This window comes from Panthera uncia (genome assembly GCF_023721935.1).
Source record: "Panthera uncia isolate 11264 chromosome B2 unlocalized genomic scaffold, Puncia_PCG_1.0 HiC_scaffold_25, whole genome shotgun sequence".
Classification (NCBI taxonomy): domain Eukaryota; kingdom Metazoa; phylum Chordata; class Mammalia; order Carnivora; family Felidae; genus Panthera; species Panthera uncia.
Genome location: NW_026057581.1, coordinates 368,771 through 389,192, shown reverse-complemented (window position 1 = coordinate 389,192; position 20,422 = coordinate 368,771). Strand labels below are relative to the sequence as shown.

General features: G+C 38.5%; 1 protein-coding gene across 1 annotated transcript; it reads right to left on the bottom strand.

Annotated features, from left to right (window-relative positions):
- Positions 1-12,873: 12,873 nt before the first annotated feature.
- LOC125939500 (olfactory receptor 12D3-like) lies at positions 12,874-19,717 on the bottom strand. Its single transcript, XM_049654958.1, has one exon. It carries the CDS (start codon positions 19,580-19,582, stop codon positions 18,653-18,655), a length of 930 nt encoding a protein of 309 aa, XP_049510915.1. The 5' UTR covers positions 19,583-19,717; the 3' UTR covers positions 12,874-18,652.
- Between the last annotated feature and the right edge of the window lie 705 nt (positions 19,718-20,422).

Below are 20,422 nucleotides of genomic sequence, written 5' to 3'. Positions count from 1 at the left end.
CCCTTGCTTAGCTTACCTACTCTGCCTTGCCTCCCTCACTCCACTCCTGCTAAGAGCTCATGTCAGAATCTGCTTCTGGGAGCCTGACTGAAGATGGTGTATGGGAAGGAGCCAAGATGCGGAACAGCATGGAAGCTTTTTGTCTGTCTCGTGTCCATGAAATACAGCCAGACCAACACTGAACCATCCTACACACCTAGAAAACTGATTGCAGGATTAACACAACAATCTGCACAACCTGAACCACAGAATTCAGCAGGTATGCAGCGTGGAGAGCTGAACTTGAGGAGCGAGAAGCCACGAAAGGTAGGGAACTACTTTTGCAGGTGGAGAGAGGACGGAGCCTGGGGGGTGGGAGAAGGAGCATACGGGAAAGGCACCCGTCCCCGAAAATAGCTGGAGAGAAAGTGGAAAACTGGAAACAGCTGCAGGGACTAAACTAAAAAGGGACAAAGGAGAATGGAGAAATGAGAGGGTTTAAATTCCATGAAGACTGTAAACAAGGGGAGGACAAAGGAGGCAATTCCACAGCTCGATACCTGGAGGTGCTCTGGTGGGAAGGGCGAATCCCCAGGAACAGAGTGGGGTCCGGGAGGATATGGGGCCACACGGGGTAAAGCAGTTCCACTGCTGGAAGGACATTTGGTAGAGACTGTTGAAGCCACCTGGTCCCAGCAGACCCCAGAAGGCGGCCACATTTGCTGGTGCTGGGGCAAGGTAGTCAAGGGTGAAGCCTGGTGCCTGATGTGTGTTGTGATTTTCCATAATCCCTGAAACACTGATGCTACACTGTCTAGTGAACATTTCCTGGGATGGGCTGGCACCTGGCTGCAGTCTTGGGGCACCGGCAACAATCCAGGGTGTACCCTGGGTGCAGCCGATATTTTGCAATTGCTCACTCAGCCATTGCTCGGTGAGACCCTCCCACAGAGGGGCAGAATGGGTCAAAGCCGCAGCCCTTCAGAAGTAAGGGGCTGGGGAAAATAGCCACATCTGAGACAAAACTTGGGAGAGAGGTACTACCTGGGGCCTGGTCATAGACAGTGAAAATGCGGGAAGTGTATGAGAGCTGAAGACAGAGGATGGGTGCGCAATTGCCAATCAGGGAGAACAGACTGGGTAGCAGGGTGGCACCATTTTCACCCCTCCCACACATGCGCATACACACCTACCAGAACTGCAACAATCCACCCCAGTGGTCTAGCAGGGCCATAGAGTAGAAAGCAGAGCTGTTACACTGAGCCCTGCCCAAATGGGCCAACTTCACTCTTCAAGAACACAAGTCTCACTGCCGGCTTAATTTATGGACTATAAAGAGCTACGTAGACTGACTTCTAGGGGAAAAAGAAACCATTTCAGTCCTACATCAATCTGTTAGCAGGTTCATCTATTCAATTTTCTTTATTTTTTTTCTTTTTCTCTTTTACAATTCTTTTCTTTTTCTTGAATACAGAAAGAGGAAAAACTCATTTTTATTTTCAAATTTATTAAAAATATCTTTCTTTAATTTTATTACTATATTTTTTACTTTTGTGTAAATTTTTACAACTTCTACTTTACTTCCATCATTTTATTTTAGTCTACTTCAGTGTAGTTACCTTTTCAAATTTTCAAACAATTTCCTTTTTGTTTTCTTTTCCTTTCTTTTTCCTTTTTTCTCTTTTCCGTTTCCTTTCTTTTCGTGAATACAGTAAGAGAAAAACTTCATTTTTACTTTCAATTTCTATTAAAAATATTATTTAATTTTCATTACTATATTTTTTGCTGTTATGTAATTTTTTTTAATTCTAATTTACTTCCATCATTCTATTTTAGTCTACTACAATGTATTCACTTTTTTAAATTTTCAAACGATTTCTCTTTTCTTTTTTTATCGTTTTCTCTTTTTCGTTTATTTTCTTTTTTCCTAAATACAGAAAAAGAAAAATTCACATTTATTAACTTTTATTTAAAATGTTTTCCTTTAATTTTTTTCTACTATGTTCTTTACTTTTGTGTATATTTTTTCAAGTTCTATTTTATCCCCATAATCACATTTTAGTCTACTTCAGGGTATTCATTTTTTCAAATTCTCAAATGATTTTCTTTTGTTTTTTTCTCTGCCTCCATTTTTTTTCTCTAATCTATGAAACCACTTTTACCACCCAGACCAAAACACACCTAGGATCTAGCATCATCTATTCGATTTGTGTGTGTGTGTTTAATTTTTAATTTTAATATTTTTTAATTTTAATTTTTTTAATTTCAATTTTTCTACCTCATTAATTCCTTTTCTCCCTTCAAAATGACAAAACGAAGGAATTCACCCCAAAAGAAAGAGCATGAAGAAACGACAGCCAGGGATTTAACCAACACAGATACAAGCAAGATGTCTAAACCAGAATTTAGAATCATGATAATAAGAATACTAGCTGGAGTCGAAAATAGATTAGAATCCCTTTCTGCAGAGATAAAAGAAGTCAAAAATAGCCACAATGAAATTAAAAATGCTATAACTGAGCTGCAATCACAGATGGATGCAGCAGCAGCAAGGATGGACAAGGCAGAACAGAGAATCAGCGATATAGAGGACAAACTTGTAAAGAATAATGAAGCAGAAAAAAAGAGGGAGATTAAGGCAAAAAGGCATGATTTAAGAATTAGAAAAATCAGTGACTCATTAAAAAGGAACAACATCAGAATCATAGGGGTCCCAGAGGAGGAAGACAGAGAAATAGGGGTAGAAGGGTTATGTGAGCAAATCATAGCAGAAAACTTTCCTAACCTGGGGAAAGACACAGACATCAAAATCCAGGAAGCACAGAGGACTCCCATTAGATTCAACAAAAACCGACATCAACAAGGCATATCACAGTCAAGTTCACAAAATACTCGGGCAAGGAGAGAATCATGAAAGCAGCAAGGGAAAAAAGTCCCTAACCTACAAGGGAAGACAGATCAGGTTTGCAGCAGACCTATCCACAGAAACTTGGCAGGCCAGAAAGGAGTGGCAGGATATATTCAGTGTGCTGAATCAGAAAAATAGACAGCCAAGAATTCTTTATCCAGTAAGGCTGTCATTCAAAATAGAAGAAGAGATAAAAAAAAGTTTCCCAGACAAATAAAAATTAAAGGAGTTTGTGACCACTAAACCAGCCCTGCAAGAAATTTTAAGGGGGGATTTCTGAGGGGAGAAAAGATGAAAAAAAAAATACATATATGTATATATATACATATACATAAATAAATAAATATCAAAAGCAACAAAAGATTAGAAAGGACCAGAAAACACCACCAGAAACTCCGACTCTACAAGCATCATAATGGCAATAAATTCATATCTTTCAGTACTCACTCTAAACATCAATGGACTCAATCCTCCAATCAAAAGACATATCGTAACAGAATGGATAAGAAAACAAGATCCATCTATATGCTGTTTACAAGAGACCCACTTTAGACCTAAAGACACCTTCAGACTGAAAATAAGGGGATGGGGAACCATGTATCATGCTAATGGTCAACAAAAGAGAGCTGGAGTAGCTATACTTATATCAGACAATCTAGACTTTAAAATAAAGACCATATCAAGAGATGCAGAAGGGCATTATATCATAGTCAAGGGGTCTATAGACCAAGAAGACCTAACAATTGTAAGCATTTCTGTGCCAAATGTGGCAGCACCCAAATATATAAATCAATTAATCACAAACATAAAGAAACTCATTGATAGTAATACCATTATAGAAGGAGACTTCAACACCCCACTCACAACAATGGACACATCATCTAATCAAAAAATCAACAAGGAAACAATGGCTTTGAATGACACACTGGACCAGATGGACTTCACAGATATATTCAGAACATTTCATCCTAAAGCAGCAGAATATACATTCTTCTCCAGTGCACATGGAACGTTCTCCAGAATAGACCATATACTGGGACACAAATAAGCCCTAAGTAAGTACAAAAAGATCGAGATCATACCATGCATATTTTCAAACCACAACGGTATGAAACTCAAAATCAACCACAAGAAAAAATTTGGAAAGGTAGGAAATACTTGGAGACTGACATCCTACTAAAGAATGAATGGGCTAACCAAGCAGTTAAAGAGGAAATGAAAAAGTATATGGAAGTCAATAAAAACAATAATACCACAACCCAAAACCTCTGGGATGCAGCAAAGGCGGTCATAAGAGGAAAGTATATAGCAATCCAGGCCTTCCTAAAGAAGGAAGAGAGATCTCAGATACACAACCTAACCTTATGCCTTAAGGAGCTGGAAACAGAACAAATAAAACCCAAACCAGCAGAAGACAGGAAATAATACACATTCAAGCAGAAATTAATGCTATTGAAACTAAAAAAACAGTAGAACAGATCAATGAAACCAGAAGCTGGTTCTTTGAAAGAATTAACAAAATTGATAAACCACTAGCCAGTTTGATCAAGAAGAAAAAGGAAAGGACCCAAATAAGTAAAATCAAGAATGAAAGAGGAGAGATCACAAACAACACAACAGAAATAAAAACAATAATAAGAGAATATTATGAGCAATTATATGCCAATGAAATGGGCAATCTGGAAGAAATGGACAAATTCCTACAAACATATACAGTACCAAAAGTGAAACAGGAAGAAATAGAAAATTTGAACAGACCCATAAACAGTAAGGAAATCGAATTAGTAATAAAAAATCTACCAAAAAAACAAGAGTCCAGGGCCAGATGGCTTTCCAGGGGAATTCTACCAAACATTTAAGGAAGAGTTAACTCCTATTCTCTTGAAGGTGTTCCAAAAAAATAGAAATGGAAGGAAAACTTCCAAACTCTTTCTGTGAAGCTAGCATTACCTTGATTCCAAAACCAGACAGAGACCCCACTAAAAAGGAGAACTGTAGACGAATTTCCCTGATGAACATGGATGCAAAAATCCTCAACAAGATATTAGCCAGCCGGATCCAATAATACATTAAAAAAAATTATTTACCACGACCAAGTGGGATTTATACCTGAGATGCAGGGCTGGTTCAATATCCACAAAACAATTAATGAGATTCATCACATCAAAAAGAAAGGACAAGAACCCTATGATCCTCTCAATAGATGCAGAGAAAGCATTTGACAAAATACAGCACCCTTGCTTGATAAAAACCCTCAAGAAAGTAGGGATAGAAGAATCATACCTCGAGATCATAAAAGCCATATATGAACGACCCAACGCTAATATCATCCTCAATGGGGAAAAACTGAGAGCTTTCCGCCTAAGGTCAGAACAAGACAGGGTGTCCCCTCTCGCCACTGATATTCAACATAGTATTGGAAGTCTTAGCCTCTGCAATCAGACAACACAAAGAAATAAAAGGCATCCAAATCAGCCAGGAGGAGGTCAAATTTTCACTCTTTGCAGATGACATGAGAACTCTATATGGAAAATCCTAAGATCCCACCAAAAAAAAAAAAAAAAAACCTGCTAGAATTGATTCATGAATTCAGCAAAGTTGCAGGATATAAAATCAATGCACAGAAATCGGTTGCATTCCTATACATCAACAATGAAGTGATAGAGAAATCAAGGAATCTATCCCATTTACATGCACCAAAAACCAGAAAATACCTAGGAATAAATCTAACCAAAGAGGTGAAAAATCTATACACTGAAAACTATAGAAAGCTTATGAAAGAAATGGAAGAAGACACAAAACAATGGAAAAACATTCCATGCTCCTGGGTAGGAAGAACAAATAATATTAAAATGTTGATACTACCCAAAGCAATCTACATATTCAACGCAATCACTATCAAAGTGACACCAGCATTCTTCACAGAGCTAGAACAAATAATCCTAAAATTTGTATGGAACCAGAAAAGATCCCAAATAGTCAAAGTAATCTGGGAAAAAAAAAAAAAAAACAAAGCAGGAGGCATCACAATCCCAGACTTTAAGCTATACTAAAAAGCTATAATTATCAAGACAGTATGGTACTGGCACAAGAACAGACACTCAGATCTATGGAACAGAATAGAGAACCCAGAAATGGACCCATAAACGTATGACCAACTAACCTTTGACAAAGCAGGAAAGAATATCCAATGGAATAAAGACAATCTCTTCAGCAAGTGGTGCTGGGAAAGCTGGACAGTGACATGCAGAAGAATGAACCTGGACGTCTTTCTTACACCATACACACACACACAAAAATTCAAAATGGATGAAAGACCTCAATGTAAGACAAGAAGCCATCCAAATCCTCAAGGAGAAAGCAGGCAAAAACCTCTTTGATCTTGGCTGCAGCAACTTACTAAATATGTCTCCAGAAGCAAGTGAAACAAAAGCAAAAATGAACTATTGGGACCTCATGAAAATCACAAGTTTCTGCACAGCAAAGGGAACAGTCAGCAAAACTAAAAGACACCCGACAGAATGGGAGAAGATATTTGCAAATGACATATCAGATAAAGGGTTAGTATCCAAAGTCTATAAAGAACCTACCAAACTCAACACCAAAAAACCAAATAATCCAGTGAAGAAATGGGCAAAAGACATGAATAGACACTTCTCCAAGGAAGACATCCAGATGGCCAACGGACACAGGAAAAGATGCTCTACGTCACTCATCATCAGGGAAATACAAATCAAAACCACAATGAGATACCACCGCACACCTGTCAGAATGGCTAACATTAACAACTCAGGCAACAACAGATGTTGGTGAGGATGCAGAGAAAGAGGATCTCTTTTGCACTGTTGGTGGCAATGCAAGCTGGTGCAGCCACTCTGGAAAACAGTATGGAGGTTTCTCAAAAAACTAAAAATAGAACTACCTTACGACCCAGCGATTACACTACTAGGCATTTATCTACGGGATACAGGTGTGCTGTTTTGAAGGGACACATGCATCCCAATGTTCACAGCAGCACTATCAACAATAGCCAAAGTATGGAAAGAGCCCAAATGTCCATCGACGGATGAATGGATAAAGAAAATGTGGTATATGTATACAATGGAGTATTACTCAACAATCAAAAAGAATGAAATCTTGCCATTTGCAACTCTGTGGATAGAACTGGAGGGTATTATGCTAAGTGAAATTAGTCAGTCAGAGAAAGACAAAAATCATGACTTCACTCACATGAGGACTTTAAGAGACAAAACAGATGAACATAAGGGAAGGGAAACAAAAATAATATAAAAACAGGGAGGGGGACAAAACAGAAGAGACACAAATATGGAGAACAAACTGAGGGTTGCTGGAGGGGTTATGGGAGGGGGGTGGGCTAAATGGGTAAGGGGTATTAAGGTATCTACTCCTGAAATCATTGTTTCACTATATGCTAACTAATTTGGATGTAAATTTAAAAAACATTAAATTAAATTAAAAATAATAATAATAAATAAACATTAAAAAAATAGATGGTGTATGGTATGTGCTGGAAGGTTGGCTTGTGCATGCACACCCTGAATGTATTACTCATGACCTTGAAAATGTAGACATCCTGACCTCTCTCTATAGTCCCGTGAAGCAGAATGTGCAGTACTGCTGTTCAGCATTCAAGGTCAGGGTCTGCAGGTGTGTCCAGCCCAGAGGGTCTCCTTTGTAACCATGAGTGAATGAGTGGCCAGCCTTGATCCCCTGGGGGTGCTGGTCATGTGAGGAGAGGACAATCTACAGATGGCTGCTGGGCTAAGTTTCTATGCTATAAAAGTTTGCTGTACGTAGATCCCAGCAGCCTGATGTTTTGTCCAGCCAGCTGCTCCTGAACTTCCTGCACAAAAGTTCCCCCAATACACCTGGGTCTCTTCACTGTCTGAGTTTTTTCTTTGGCTTCACCAGACCATCTCCCGCCCTAAGTACAGAGTCTGCTGGGATGCAGTTAAACATGATAACATTCTATATCCAAGACTAAGAACAAATTCCAGAAATCTCATCCTTATCCTGTGGTTTGACAATTAACACAAAGTCCCCTGATCCCCCCAAGTCAATACCTAGGGCCTCTTGGTCTCATGAGCCCACTGTGTTCTTCTCCTCAAGTATCATTTGGCATTAGTGTAGACCACAATGTTAACACAGCATGTCTCTTTGGGCAGAGCCTGATCTTTGTTACTGGAGGAGCAAAGGACAATACAAAGAAGATAGAAGTCACAGCTCCTGCCCTTGGAAAGTTTGAACAATAATGAGCAGACAGACACAGCAGAAAGCAGTAGCATCTATGAAAAACATAGGCAATACTAAAGTGCAATTATATAGACACAGAAAAATGTCTGATTTGATTAAAGTGACTTAAGTCAGGCATCTCTGCATAGAGTTTGTTAACTTACATTTAAGGGCTAACCATGGATATGTAGGCTGAAAGTCTAGAAATTTTCGCTTTCATGGAATTGATATTCAGTTAAATGATTTTTGGTGAATCCAACCACTTTCCCATCACAACTCATCCAATGCATTACTCTGGCCCTGATTAACATAAAATGTCCTTCTACAAATTAATACATTTAGAAAAAAAATAAAGAATCATATAATTTGCCACACAGCATATAACTGGCTCTAACATCCAGTGAGGACTTGAGGATCCTGGCAGCTGGCCACGTGAGCCCAGAGATGGCTGAGCTGTGGCTGACACATCTTTATTGCAGCTGGCTGATTCCCAGGCAGTCAGCTAAGCTGTACTCAGATTTTTGATCCCTAAAAATCTTGAGTTTAATAACCATTTCTTATTTTAAGCTGCCAAATTTTAGGGTAACTTGTTACTCATGAGTATAACTAATAAAAGTAACATTCGAATCTTTTTTTTAAATTTGTAAAATCTACAATTGAAGGAAGCCATGTTAACCCAGAAAAATTAGTACAGATATAGTTGGCAACTTATGTAATATATATTGTCCATATTTACAAAGTGCATAATTAAGGAACAGTTTGTATGGAAGGTACATGCTCAGCTGTGCCCTAAATGCTTCATAAGAAAATCAACAAATTCAGGAGCACCTGGGTGGCTCAGTCCAGCATCAACTCTTGGTTTAGGCTCAGGTCATGATCTCATGGTTCATGGGATCGAGCCCCATGTCGGGCTCTGCACTAACAGTGTGGAGCCTGCTTGGGATTCTCTCTCTCCTTCTCTCTGCCCCTCCCCTGCTTGTGCTCTCTCTTTCTCTCTCTCTCAAAATAAATAAATAAATGTAAATTTTTTTTGAAAAAGCAAAGAGAAAAAAAATTACACAAAAGAATGTTGTTTGTCTCAAATGGAAGTAAAAGCTGGAGAATTATATAAAAGCCAGTAGTATAAATATTTAAGGCATCTAAGTTCACAGGGAAGATAACGCCAAAAGAAACCGTGGGTGGCTGAGGAAGGAGCCATGTCTCAAACTCTCGCATTCCCTCTCTCTCTCTCTCCCCCTCTCCCTCTCTCAAAAATAAATAAACATTAAAAAATTGTAAACATGTAGCTAGTGGATAAGCTTGGAACATGAAATTGTAGACTTAGTAATACGTGGCCATTTGTATTACCACAAATTTTATTTTTTTTATTTTTTATTTTTTCCCCACACAAATTTTATTTTATTTTCAGATATCACAAAAATACTGAGACTTCGAATTGAATCTATACAAATTGGGGGGAAGGTGACATCATTAAATATTTCAATGCATAATATGGTTTATCTCTCCATTTTTATATTTTTAATTTACTCTCAATAATATTTTAGACCTTTTCCCCCTAGATTTTCAAATAATTTTTGAATAATTGCTTACCTAATCTTTAAAAATGTTGTGTGTTTTTTTTAATTTTAATTCACTCGTTAGGATCTTCAGTATAATGTAGAACAGAAGTATTGTTAGCAGAAATCCTTTCCCTACTATCAAAAACCATGTATTCTGTGGGTATTATGTAGAGATTTTCTATCAGTTTAGGGAGGTTCTCTCTTAGTCCTAGATTTCCATGAATTGTGTTTTTTTATAATGAATAAACATTGGATTTATCGCATGCTTTTTCTATGCATATCAGTATATATTATATTTCTTTCTTTTGTATCCACATAATATATCACACTGATGGAGTGTTACTATTAAATCAACTTTAAATACCTGAAGGAAGGCAATGTTAGCCACAATGTGTATTTTCACTGGAATCGACGTGATCCTATTTTGTTCAGGATTTTCACTTTGATGTTCCTGATTGATATAGGCCTGCAAGTTCTATTTCTTGTACTATTATTGCTGGTTTTTACATGAATGTTCTAATAGTTTCATTGAATGCTTAACAGATACTTCTTACTTTTTCTATTCTATGGAAGACTTGGTAAGATTGGCATAATTTTATTTTATTTTTTATGGAATTTGCCAATAAAACCATCTAATAAAACCATCCAGGAAAACCACCTGATTTTTCTTATAGGAAAGTTACAATTACAGAGTGAATTCATCCAAAGCTCTATGATGAATGCATGACTCCAGCTTTTTTATTCTTGTGTCAACTTTGGTAAGTTAGGTTGTTTTTTTATGCAAATTTTCAAAAGAGTTGACATAAAGTTGTTCATAACAGTGCCTTATATTTTTCAATTGGGGGAAAAGAGCAATTATAATTTGGAAATGACATAAATTTGTTTTTTTTTTAATTTTTTAATGTTTATTTATTTTTGAGAGAGAGAGAGAGACAGAGCATGAGTTGGGGAGGGACAGGCAGAGAGGGAGACACACAGAATCCGAGGCAGGCTCCAGGCTCTGAGCTATCAGCGCAGAGCCCAAAGCAAAGCTCAAACTCATGGACCATGAGATCATGACAAGCTGAGTTCGGACGCTTAACCAACTGAGTCACCCAGGAGCCCCTAAATTTCAGTTTCTTGTTGTTCAGTGCAGATGATGCTAGCCCAACATGGGGTAGGCACACCAGACAAGCTTAAAAATCACCAGTAGTGATAAATGCACACCGAGATGTAAAGAAACCACTATACAAAAATTTTGACATTCATTTTTCCCTCAGATCCTAAACTACATTTGTTTCATTTATTTTTAATGAACCAGATATGAAATTTTATACTAACAAATTAACTCATTTGAATAAGTTTTTTTTTCATTTTCAAATAAAACTGCCCAACAAGGCACAATTGTTAAATGTGGGCATGACTGTTAATGCGAATGAAAATTGGTGCAGCCACTCTGGAAAACAGTGTGGACGTTCCTCAAAAAATTAAAAATAGACCTACCCTATGACCCAGCAATAGCACTGCTAGGAATTTACCCAAGGGATACAGAAGTACTGATGCATAGGGGCACTTGTACCCCAGTGTTTATAGCAGCACTCTCAACAATAGCCAAATTATGGAAAGAGCCTAAATGTCCATCAACTGATGAATGGATAAAGAAATTGTGGTTTATATACACAATGGAGTACTACGTGGCAATGAGAAAGAACGAAATATGGCCCTTTGTAGCAACGTGGATGGAACTGGAGAGTGTGATGCTAAGTGAAATAAGCCATACAGAGAAAGACAGATACCATATGGTTTCACTCTTATGTGGATCCTGAGAAACGTAACAGAAACCCATGGGGGAGGGGAAGAAAAAAAAAGAGGTTAGAGTGGGAGAGAGCCAAAGCATAAGAGACTCTTAAAAACTGAGAACAAACTGAGGGTTGATGGGGGTGGGAGGGAGGGGAGGGTGGGTGATGGGTATTGAGGAGGGCACCTTTTGGGATGAGCACTGGGTGTTGTATGGAAACCAATTTGACAATAAACTTCATATATTGAAAATAAATAAATAAGTAAATAAATGTGGGCATGAAAAACGGGCCAGCTCAACAGTGTAATATTTATTGGCAAACATGATTTTAAAGAGTCCACTACATGCTTTCTTATATTTAAAGCTGTGTAAGACTCATTTTAGCTTGATCAGTTGGGGACAGGGCACCAGTCAAATAATTCATGAAGCTAGCTTGTGTGTTTGGAATGAAATTATTTTGTAAGAGGTAAGTAAAAGATTGAATTTTATCCTAATGGGAAGGAGGATGAGTTGAAAATACTTTATTTCCAAACCATCATCTCTATTAATTCTTCATTACAGACTTCTGCATTTCCATCAGTCTCTGCCTGTGTGATGATTCCACAATCTTCTTCCAGCAGTAACACTTCCCCTAAGCTTGTCAGTGTGAGATGTGACTCTGCCTTGGTGCCGTCTAACCATTATCGGCCTTGTTGAAAAACTGAGAGTTACCTGTGGATCTGCCTTTACACTCTGTATCTTTCATTTTTATAATCATCATGGTAAAATTTCTGGCAAATCAGTGGTACATTGATTTCTTTCATTACATCTTGTATTTCTTCTGGGTGCCAACTGAGAGAAGGTAGGAAAGCCCCCACTTCCTTTGTTGTAACAACACTGTCGCCATTTTTGAGAGATGGATTCTTCTGTTTGGTCACAGATCAGCCGCCATATGTGCAGAGGAAAGACAAGGGGTCAGACAAGTTCAGGGGGTTGAGTACCTGTGTGTATACCCCTGCTACTGCTGGGCACACTATTGCCACCCTGGAAGCAACCTGCATGCTCCTCATGTGAGCAGAAGCATTCTTCATTCCTGATATTGATTATCCTGACTTCCCTCACTATCACTGATCAATCTTGCCATGGATTGTAAATTTTATTAGCTTTTTTTAAAAATTTGAGTACAGTTGATACGCAATGTTCCATTATTGTGAGGTGCACAGCATGGTGATTGACAGGCTCACACATGATGCTGTGTCCACCACCTGTCTCCAGACATCACTGTTACAGCATCACGCACACATTCCCTACCCTGTGCCTTTTACCCTGTGACTTATTCATTCCTAACTGGATGTCTGAAAAAACCAACACTTCACTTTAATTGTTAGTATTTTTATTCTTATATTCATTCTTTCAAATTTTCTACCTTCTTTAGGTTTGATTTCCTCTTCCTGTCTAACACATTGAGATGGATATTTACATCATACATTTTTGGTTTTTCCTCAATTCTAATATATGTATGTAAAGCTATAAATTCCTCATGAGCACACCCATAACAGAATCCAGTAACTTGAAATGTCATTTATCTCTCATTCCAAAATGTTTCCTAATTTCCAATGCAATATTATATTAACCCATGCATTGTTTAGAAATGTAGCCCTTAATTCCTAAATAAATATTTTATTTTTGTTGTTGATGACTAACTTAACATATTGAATGCCTTCAATTCTCTGAGTTTGTTAAAACTTTTAATGGTCTAATGTATAGTCAATTTTTACAAATATTCCACGTGCCTTTTGAAAAACACATACTCTGAAACATTGAATTTAATGTCCTATGATGATCATGATGAACTCATCTGTAATTATAGTTCAAATTTTAATCTTTACTCGTTTTAGTCTGCTTGTCTTAACAGTTACTGAGTGAAATGTAACATTTTCACCATGTAATTGTAAATCTATGTATATTCGATATTGGTGTTGTAGATTGTTTATATATTTTGAAGCCACTTAAAAACAGGAGCATACAACTTTAGAATTGTTTCATTTTACAGATGAATTAATACACATTGATTTTTAGTGATCCTCTTTATCCCTGGGCATGAATCAAGGTTATCCAGAGAATCAGAACAGAGTGTGTGTGTGTGTGTGTGTGTGTGTGTGTGTGTGTGTGTGTTATTATTTTATATGTCTCTATCATCTATCTATCCTGTCACCTATCTACCCATCTATCTATCATCTATCTATTGATAATCTATCACCTATCTATCATCTATCTATTGATAATCTATCACCTCTATAACTATCATCTATCTATCTATCCATCAAGAAATTTTTCATAAGGAATTGGCCAGCGTCATTATGGAGGCCATCGAGTCCACAACCTGCACCCAGTTCAAGTCTGACAGCCAGCAGTTTGCACTGATAACCCCATTCAGTGGTTCTCAAGCAGGAGAAGTCTATTGCTTAGGAAGAGTCAGCCTTTTGTTCTTTTCAGACCTTCAGCTGGTTACATGAGGCCCACCCACATTACAGATGTCAGTCTACTTTACAAGTCTACCAATTTAAATGTGAATCTCATACAAAAACACCTTCATAGAAACATCCAGCATATTTGGATATTTTGCCAGCTATCTGAGAAAACCATGGCCCAGTCAAGTTGACACATAAAAATAACCATCACATTCTGATAATACCATTTTCCTAAAAATTGTGTTCTGCTATAAATATAGATATACAACCTTTCCTTTTGTTAATATTTGCATGATATAACTTTCATTTTCTTTTACATTTAGCTTTTCTGCACCTTTCTGTTTGGGATGATGTAGCTCTTGTAAGCAACATCAACTTGTCAGGGATTTTTTCCTACCAGCCTGACACTCTGGCCTTGTAACTGAAGTACGTCATCCATTTAAGTTTAAAGTAAGAACTGGTATTTAGGAGTTTAAATCTACTATCTCATTTTGTATTTTCTTTCTGTCCCTTGTCCTATGTCCTTTTCTTTCCTTTGTTCCTCTCTTTTTATAGACTTTGAATTATTTACAACCTTTATCAATTTAGAAGCTATACATTCTTTACCTGGTCATTGGTGGTTATGCCTTAAACAAAAAATCGCATCCTTGGTTGATAAAACTCAGTTGTTAGTTGGTATTTTACCCCCCTCCAGCACAATACTTTGGGACCTTCTAATTCCACTTACCTTCTCCCAACTGGAGAAGGCTATTGCTGTAACGGATATTAATTCTATAAGTAATTGAACCTTCACAGCATATTACCTTTATTATTTTATGCAGTACATATTCATTTAGATTTACCAATATATTTAAATTCTTGATTCTCTCATCCTACTTAGAAACCATCCACTTGTGATCATTTTCTGCCCTGTTTGCTACTAGTGAGATGTCAACTTGTATTTATCTGAAATTGTCTTTATTTAACTTTCATTTTTGAGAATACTGCATTATGTAGAAAATTCTAGGATTCTAGTTCTTTTTTTTCACCCACTGAAGGTATTATTTTCCTCTCTTAAAGATAATCTAGTCTGTTGTTACTGTTGAAAAAATCATCTTTCAATCTTCCTATGGTTCTTTTGCAGGTTATTGTTCTTGTTTTTAAGTTTTCTTTTGCCACACTCTTCTTCAATCTCAAGATAATATGTTTGTGTATAGAATTTATTATTTGTCATGCCTGGGTTTACTTGGGCTTTTTAAGAAGGGATTAATGTTTTCAAGTTTGGAATATTTTTAAGTTTATTTATTTTTGAGACAGAGAGAGAGAGAGAGAGAGAGAGAGAGAGAGAGAGAGCGAGCAGGGGAGGGGAAGAGAGAGAGAGAGAGAGACACAGAATCCAAAGCAGGATCCAGACTCTGAGCTGTCAACATGAGTCTGGCACGGGGCTTGAACTCACAAAAACTATGAGATCATGATCTGAGCAGAAGTTGGACACTTAACAAACTGAGCCACCCAGGTACCCCCAGTTTGGCATATTTTTAACCACCATCTTCAAATTTTGCTTAAGGCATGTTCTTTGTTCCGTGTGCAGTACATTCTTTGTGCTTTGTTCTCGGTGACATCCAGTTCCTTGAGTTTTGCTGCAGCTATGTCTAATCTGCTATTAAATCCATCTGCTCAGCTCCTAATTTGAGTTCTTAAAATTTTCCATTCTGGAATTTCTAGTGTTTCTTGTCGTTGTGGTTATTTGTTTGTTTTCCAAATCTGAAATTTTATTTTTTATGGTTTCTAATTCCCTGAATTACTAAATTCTGGAAATGTTCTCCATGAACATTGTATGTTTTTCATATAGTCTGTGGGAGTACAGAGGACAGGAGAGATAAAGTAGGGCAAGAGCAGTGCGTGCTGAATGCAGCACGTGCTGAACACAGTACCTGCTCAACCAAGGGAACACAAGACGTGCTGGAAGAAGCAGAAGGGTTTTTCTTTCCAGGATAAAATGCTCAGGTTACTAAGGAAGGTTGAGTCCACCTTTACCCCTTACTTTGCCCCGTGCATTCTTCGTGAGTTTGCCAATGTATATGCATAGACACTCACATAGTTAAGTCATGGTATGTCTCACATGATTTATTAACTTATGTTTCTCCTTTCATTTCCACATACTATTGTTCACTCCCTAATAAATACAAGAGAGCTACCCAGCCCTCTCTTGCTTAAGGAATTTTTTCTTGGTGCAGTCCCTCCAGCCTCTCATCATTTCAAACCATCTCGACTCTGAGTAATGCTTTCAGTCTTGTGTCTCACCAAGCAGTGTGACAATAGTCTGTGGCCAGTTGTTCAATAAATACTAATAACTGAGGTTAGGTTTCTGTTGTCCATTTTCATGCTGATTGTTTTCATTTTTTCTTATCTACTCATACATCTACTTATCCCTGATTTCTTTTTGTTAGTGGACAGTATGATGACATCACTTTCCAGTAATACACTATCAGGTATTCACCTGAATATTGAAATCCTAGTCTGATCTGAGGATATTATATTTTGTTGAATGCATTTTCTTTATTCACTGAGATGAACATACAGTTTTAAACCTTCATTCTGTTAATGTGGTGCATCACATTTACTGATTTGTGTATTTTGAACCACCCTTTCAGTCCAGGGATTGATCCCATTTAATAATGCTGTATGATCCTTTACAAATGTTGTTGAATCCCATTTTCTAGTATTTTACTGAGGAAATCCCTGTATTTATCAGGGATATTGGCCTGTAACTTGTTTGGCTTTGGTTGAGGTTAATGCTTGCCCGTGAAATGAGTTTTGAAGTGTTCCCTTCTCTTAGAATAATTTGAGGAGGAATGACTTAATTCTTATTTAAGTGTTTGACAGAAATCTGTAGAGCTGATTGATCTTTTGGGGGAGGGTTTTAACCCTGCTGTAATCACCTTACTCATCATTGATCTGTTCAGATTAGGGTGTGTTTTTAGGAATTTTTTCATTTTTTTCTAAGCTATCCAAAGTGAACAACTGTTCATAAGTCTCTGTGTATTTTTGTGGTATCGAGCTTGTCTCCCCTTTAATTTATACTTGTATTTATTTGAATCTTCTCTTTCTTGGTTTATCTAGGTAAAGGATTGTCAACTTTTGGTTACATTTTCAAAACCCAAAGTTGTTTTGATGACTTTTATGTTCTCTTGTTAGCGTCTGTCATTTACAGCTGACCTTGGACAACATGGGGCTTAGGAGCACAAACATGTAAATTTTGACTACCCCAAAACTTAACTGAGCAAACTATATAGGAAAGCATAGGAATAATTTTACCTGCCTCATCCCATTACACATCCAGAGCAGCTTGACGCTAAGAAGGATCACCTCAGAGACATTTCACCACTTGGGGAAAAAAGAAGAACCCCCAAGAATCTGTCCTGTGTCCCCCCTTTGGCCCATCCATCATTGGAGCTGCACTGCCATCTGCTACTGCTCTGTACATTTCTGATAAGCTGTTAATATCCAACATGGATAAAGAACTCAGAGAACTGGAGATCCTATGATCCATTTTCCATTACCATCAACCCACACAAGTCAGATGCCCTTAATTTTCATTTCAACCTTGCTGCCTGGTATAGCATCTTGTCTGATGGATACTCTGTTAATTACATATCTAAGGAAATGTGGTGTTTCTACCCACTAAGAATTGGTTAGTTATAATAGGTCAATATCAACATACACCCTTCTTCCATCTTTTCAGTCTAATCAGGACCTCAGTGGATTGTATGATGCCCATCTGCATTCATGGAGGGGGGGGACCTTCTTGGCTCAGCTTCTCAGTTTACCAGGTCTGACACTTATCTCTTTCAGAAGCACCCTCACACAGACACACCCAGAAATAACATTCTACCAGCTCTCTGGGCATCCCTTAGCCCAGTCAGGTTGACACATAAAAATAACCATCACAATGTTCAAAGTGTACAGTGCCAACCAAAGAAGGTTTCTTGGCCATGGTATCCTTTTTATTAAGGTTCTGTTATACAGGTGTGACTGACAGAACCACTGGCCACGTAGCTGAGCTCAGCCTCCAGCCTCCTTCTTCTCTGGAAGTCAGGTTTGTATCACCATGACTCAAAGCTGCAAACCTCTAGCCATATGGTTGGTGTTTCTGGCAGGACCAGCCCCATCCTGAAGCTGTCTTGGGGCCCATATAAGGTCATCTTATGAGCATAAGCCCAGGTGTGATCCAAGTGGTTTATGAATAACAAAGACACTGTGTCACTTGGAGAATTCTGAGGGTTTTAGAAGCTCTATTTCAGAAACTCAGGACAGAGAGCACATAAATTCTTTATTATATCATATGTGCCCATCCCATTTGCTCCTCATCCTTCCTACCTCCTTTTAGTTCTCAATCCCATACTATTATCCTTACGTGTTTACTTACGGGTTTGCTTGTTGGGTGGTCCCCATTACACTAAACTGATTTTCACAAGACTGTGGAGTTTTTCTCACTCCTGTGTTTTCTGCCCCTACTACATTGTCTGATACAACATACGCTCAATGACCATTTCTTAAGTAAATCAGTGAATAAATACTGAACCAAGAATGATTATACATAAATAAGTGCAGAACACAGTGACAAGTGCTACAAATCCCTGAGAGAAAAACAAATCAAGTAGACCATTCACCACAACGAAGGGATGACTCTTAATGGACATCAGACGTCCGCCCTGTTAGTCCCAGAGGTGCTCCTGGCAGTCTTTCAACAAAACTTCCTCCTGAAGATCTTCTTCAGAGCCAACCACACTTCCTTATTCCTAAGAGTGTATATCAGTGGGTTCAGCACTGGGGTGACTGCGCTGTATATAACAGCCACCATCCGATCCTGAACCATGGAAGTGGCTGAGGCTGGACGGATGTATGTGAAGCCCACAGGCCCATAGAAAAGACACAGCACCATGAGGTGTGAAGCACATGTGGACAGAGCCTTGTGAAGTGTGCTGCAGGACTGATGCTCAAACAGAAGGAAACCAACGACATAGAGGTAGGAGAGAAGAGTCAGGAAGAAGGCACCCATGGAAATCCCACCTGTGATGATGGAAATAAGCCATTGATTGACCTGCGTGTCACCACAGGCCAGTTCCAGGAGAGGCTTCACATCACAGAAGAAGTGGTGGAGTTTCAGAGAGTGGCAGAAGTTCAGGCGTGCAGTCAGGACAGAATGCATCAGAGCATAAAGGAAGCTGGTGAGCCAGGCTACGGCAGCCAAGAGGACACACACCTGGTGGTTCATGAGCATGGCATAGTGAAGTGGGTAGCAGATGGCCACGAATCGGTCAAAGCCCATAATGGCCAGCAAGATGGCCTCAGAACAGCCCAGAAAGTGGAAGAAGTGTAGCTGAGTGATGCAGCCTAGGAAAGATATGACCCTGCGAGTGGACAAGAGGGTTAGAAGCAGCTTGGGCAGTGTCACTGAAGAATAGCAGATGTCCAGACAAGAAAGGTTTCCCAGGAAAAAATACATGGGGGAGTGGAGTTTGGGCTCCAAAATAATGATCACCAATATAGCTCCATTTCCAACCAAGCTTATCAAGTAAATGATTAAGAAAAGCACAAAGAAGAAAGGCTGCAGATCCTGAACACTGGTCAGGCCAAGTAAGAGAAACTCACTCACTGTAGTGACGTTCTCCATTGCCTGGGGAGCAAATGTAACAATAACAGTGAGTTAATTTTTCTGAATTTTTAATTTTACATGATGGATGTTAAGTAAGGCAAGATTACTATTTGGAAGACCCTAGGAGTGAGCTACAATGTAAAGAATATTTAGGGGAAGGGCGCCTGGGTGGCGCAGTCGGTTAAGCGTCCGACTTCAGCCAGGTCACGATCTCGCGGTCCGTGAGGTCGAGCCCCGCGTCAGGCTCTGGGCTGATGGCTCGGAGCCTGGAGCCTGTTTCTGATTCTGTGTCTCCCTCTCTCTCTGCCCCTCCCCCGTTCATGCTCTGTCTCTCTCTGTCCCAAAAATAAATAAAAAAAAAACGTTGAAAAAAAATTAAAAAAAAAAAAAAAAAGAATATTTAGGGGCAGTAAAGCTAAATTTACTTACAATAAAATTGAAGATTAACATACCTCATAAATTCATATGTAGTAAAATGACATTAGATTAATAAAAGCAGCTATAAAGAGAACTTTTTAAAGTAGGAGATGTGAGACATGACCATAACCTCACAAATATATTAGAATCCAAGGTTGGGCAAATTTAAGACACACAAGTAAGGGGAATTGTTGAGCTTATAATTCCAGGTTCTGGAAGCAATGCAGATATAGCCTTGTGAGGATTTTTTCCCTCTTCTTCTAAGATACATAAAAGCCCCAGGAAACCAGCACCTTCCTGACCACCCAAACCTTCAGTAAAATTAAGAGATGCAAAGCCCAGAAACTTCAAATATTGTGTAAGGAGAGGATAAAAACACACAATTAGGATCAGTAATCACAAGATTGAAGCCTGGCAGTGGGGCTGTTGATGTAGTTGAGA

Excerpts from the sequence above, each read along its gene's own strand:
- LOC125939500 (XM_049654958.1), bottom strand. The coding sequence starts at position 19,582 with ATGGAGAACGTCACTACAGTGAGTGAGTTTCTCTTACTTGGCCTGACC.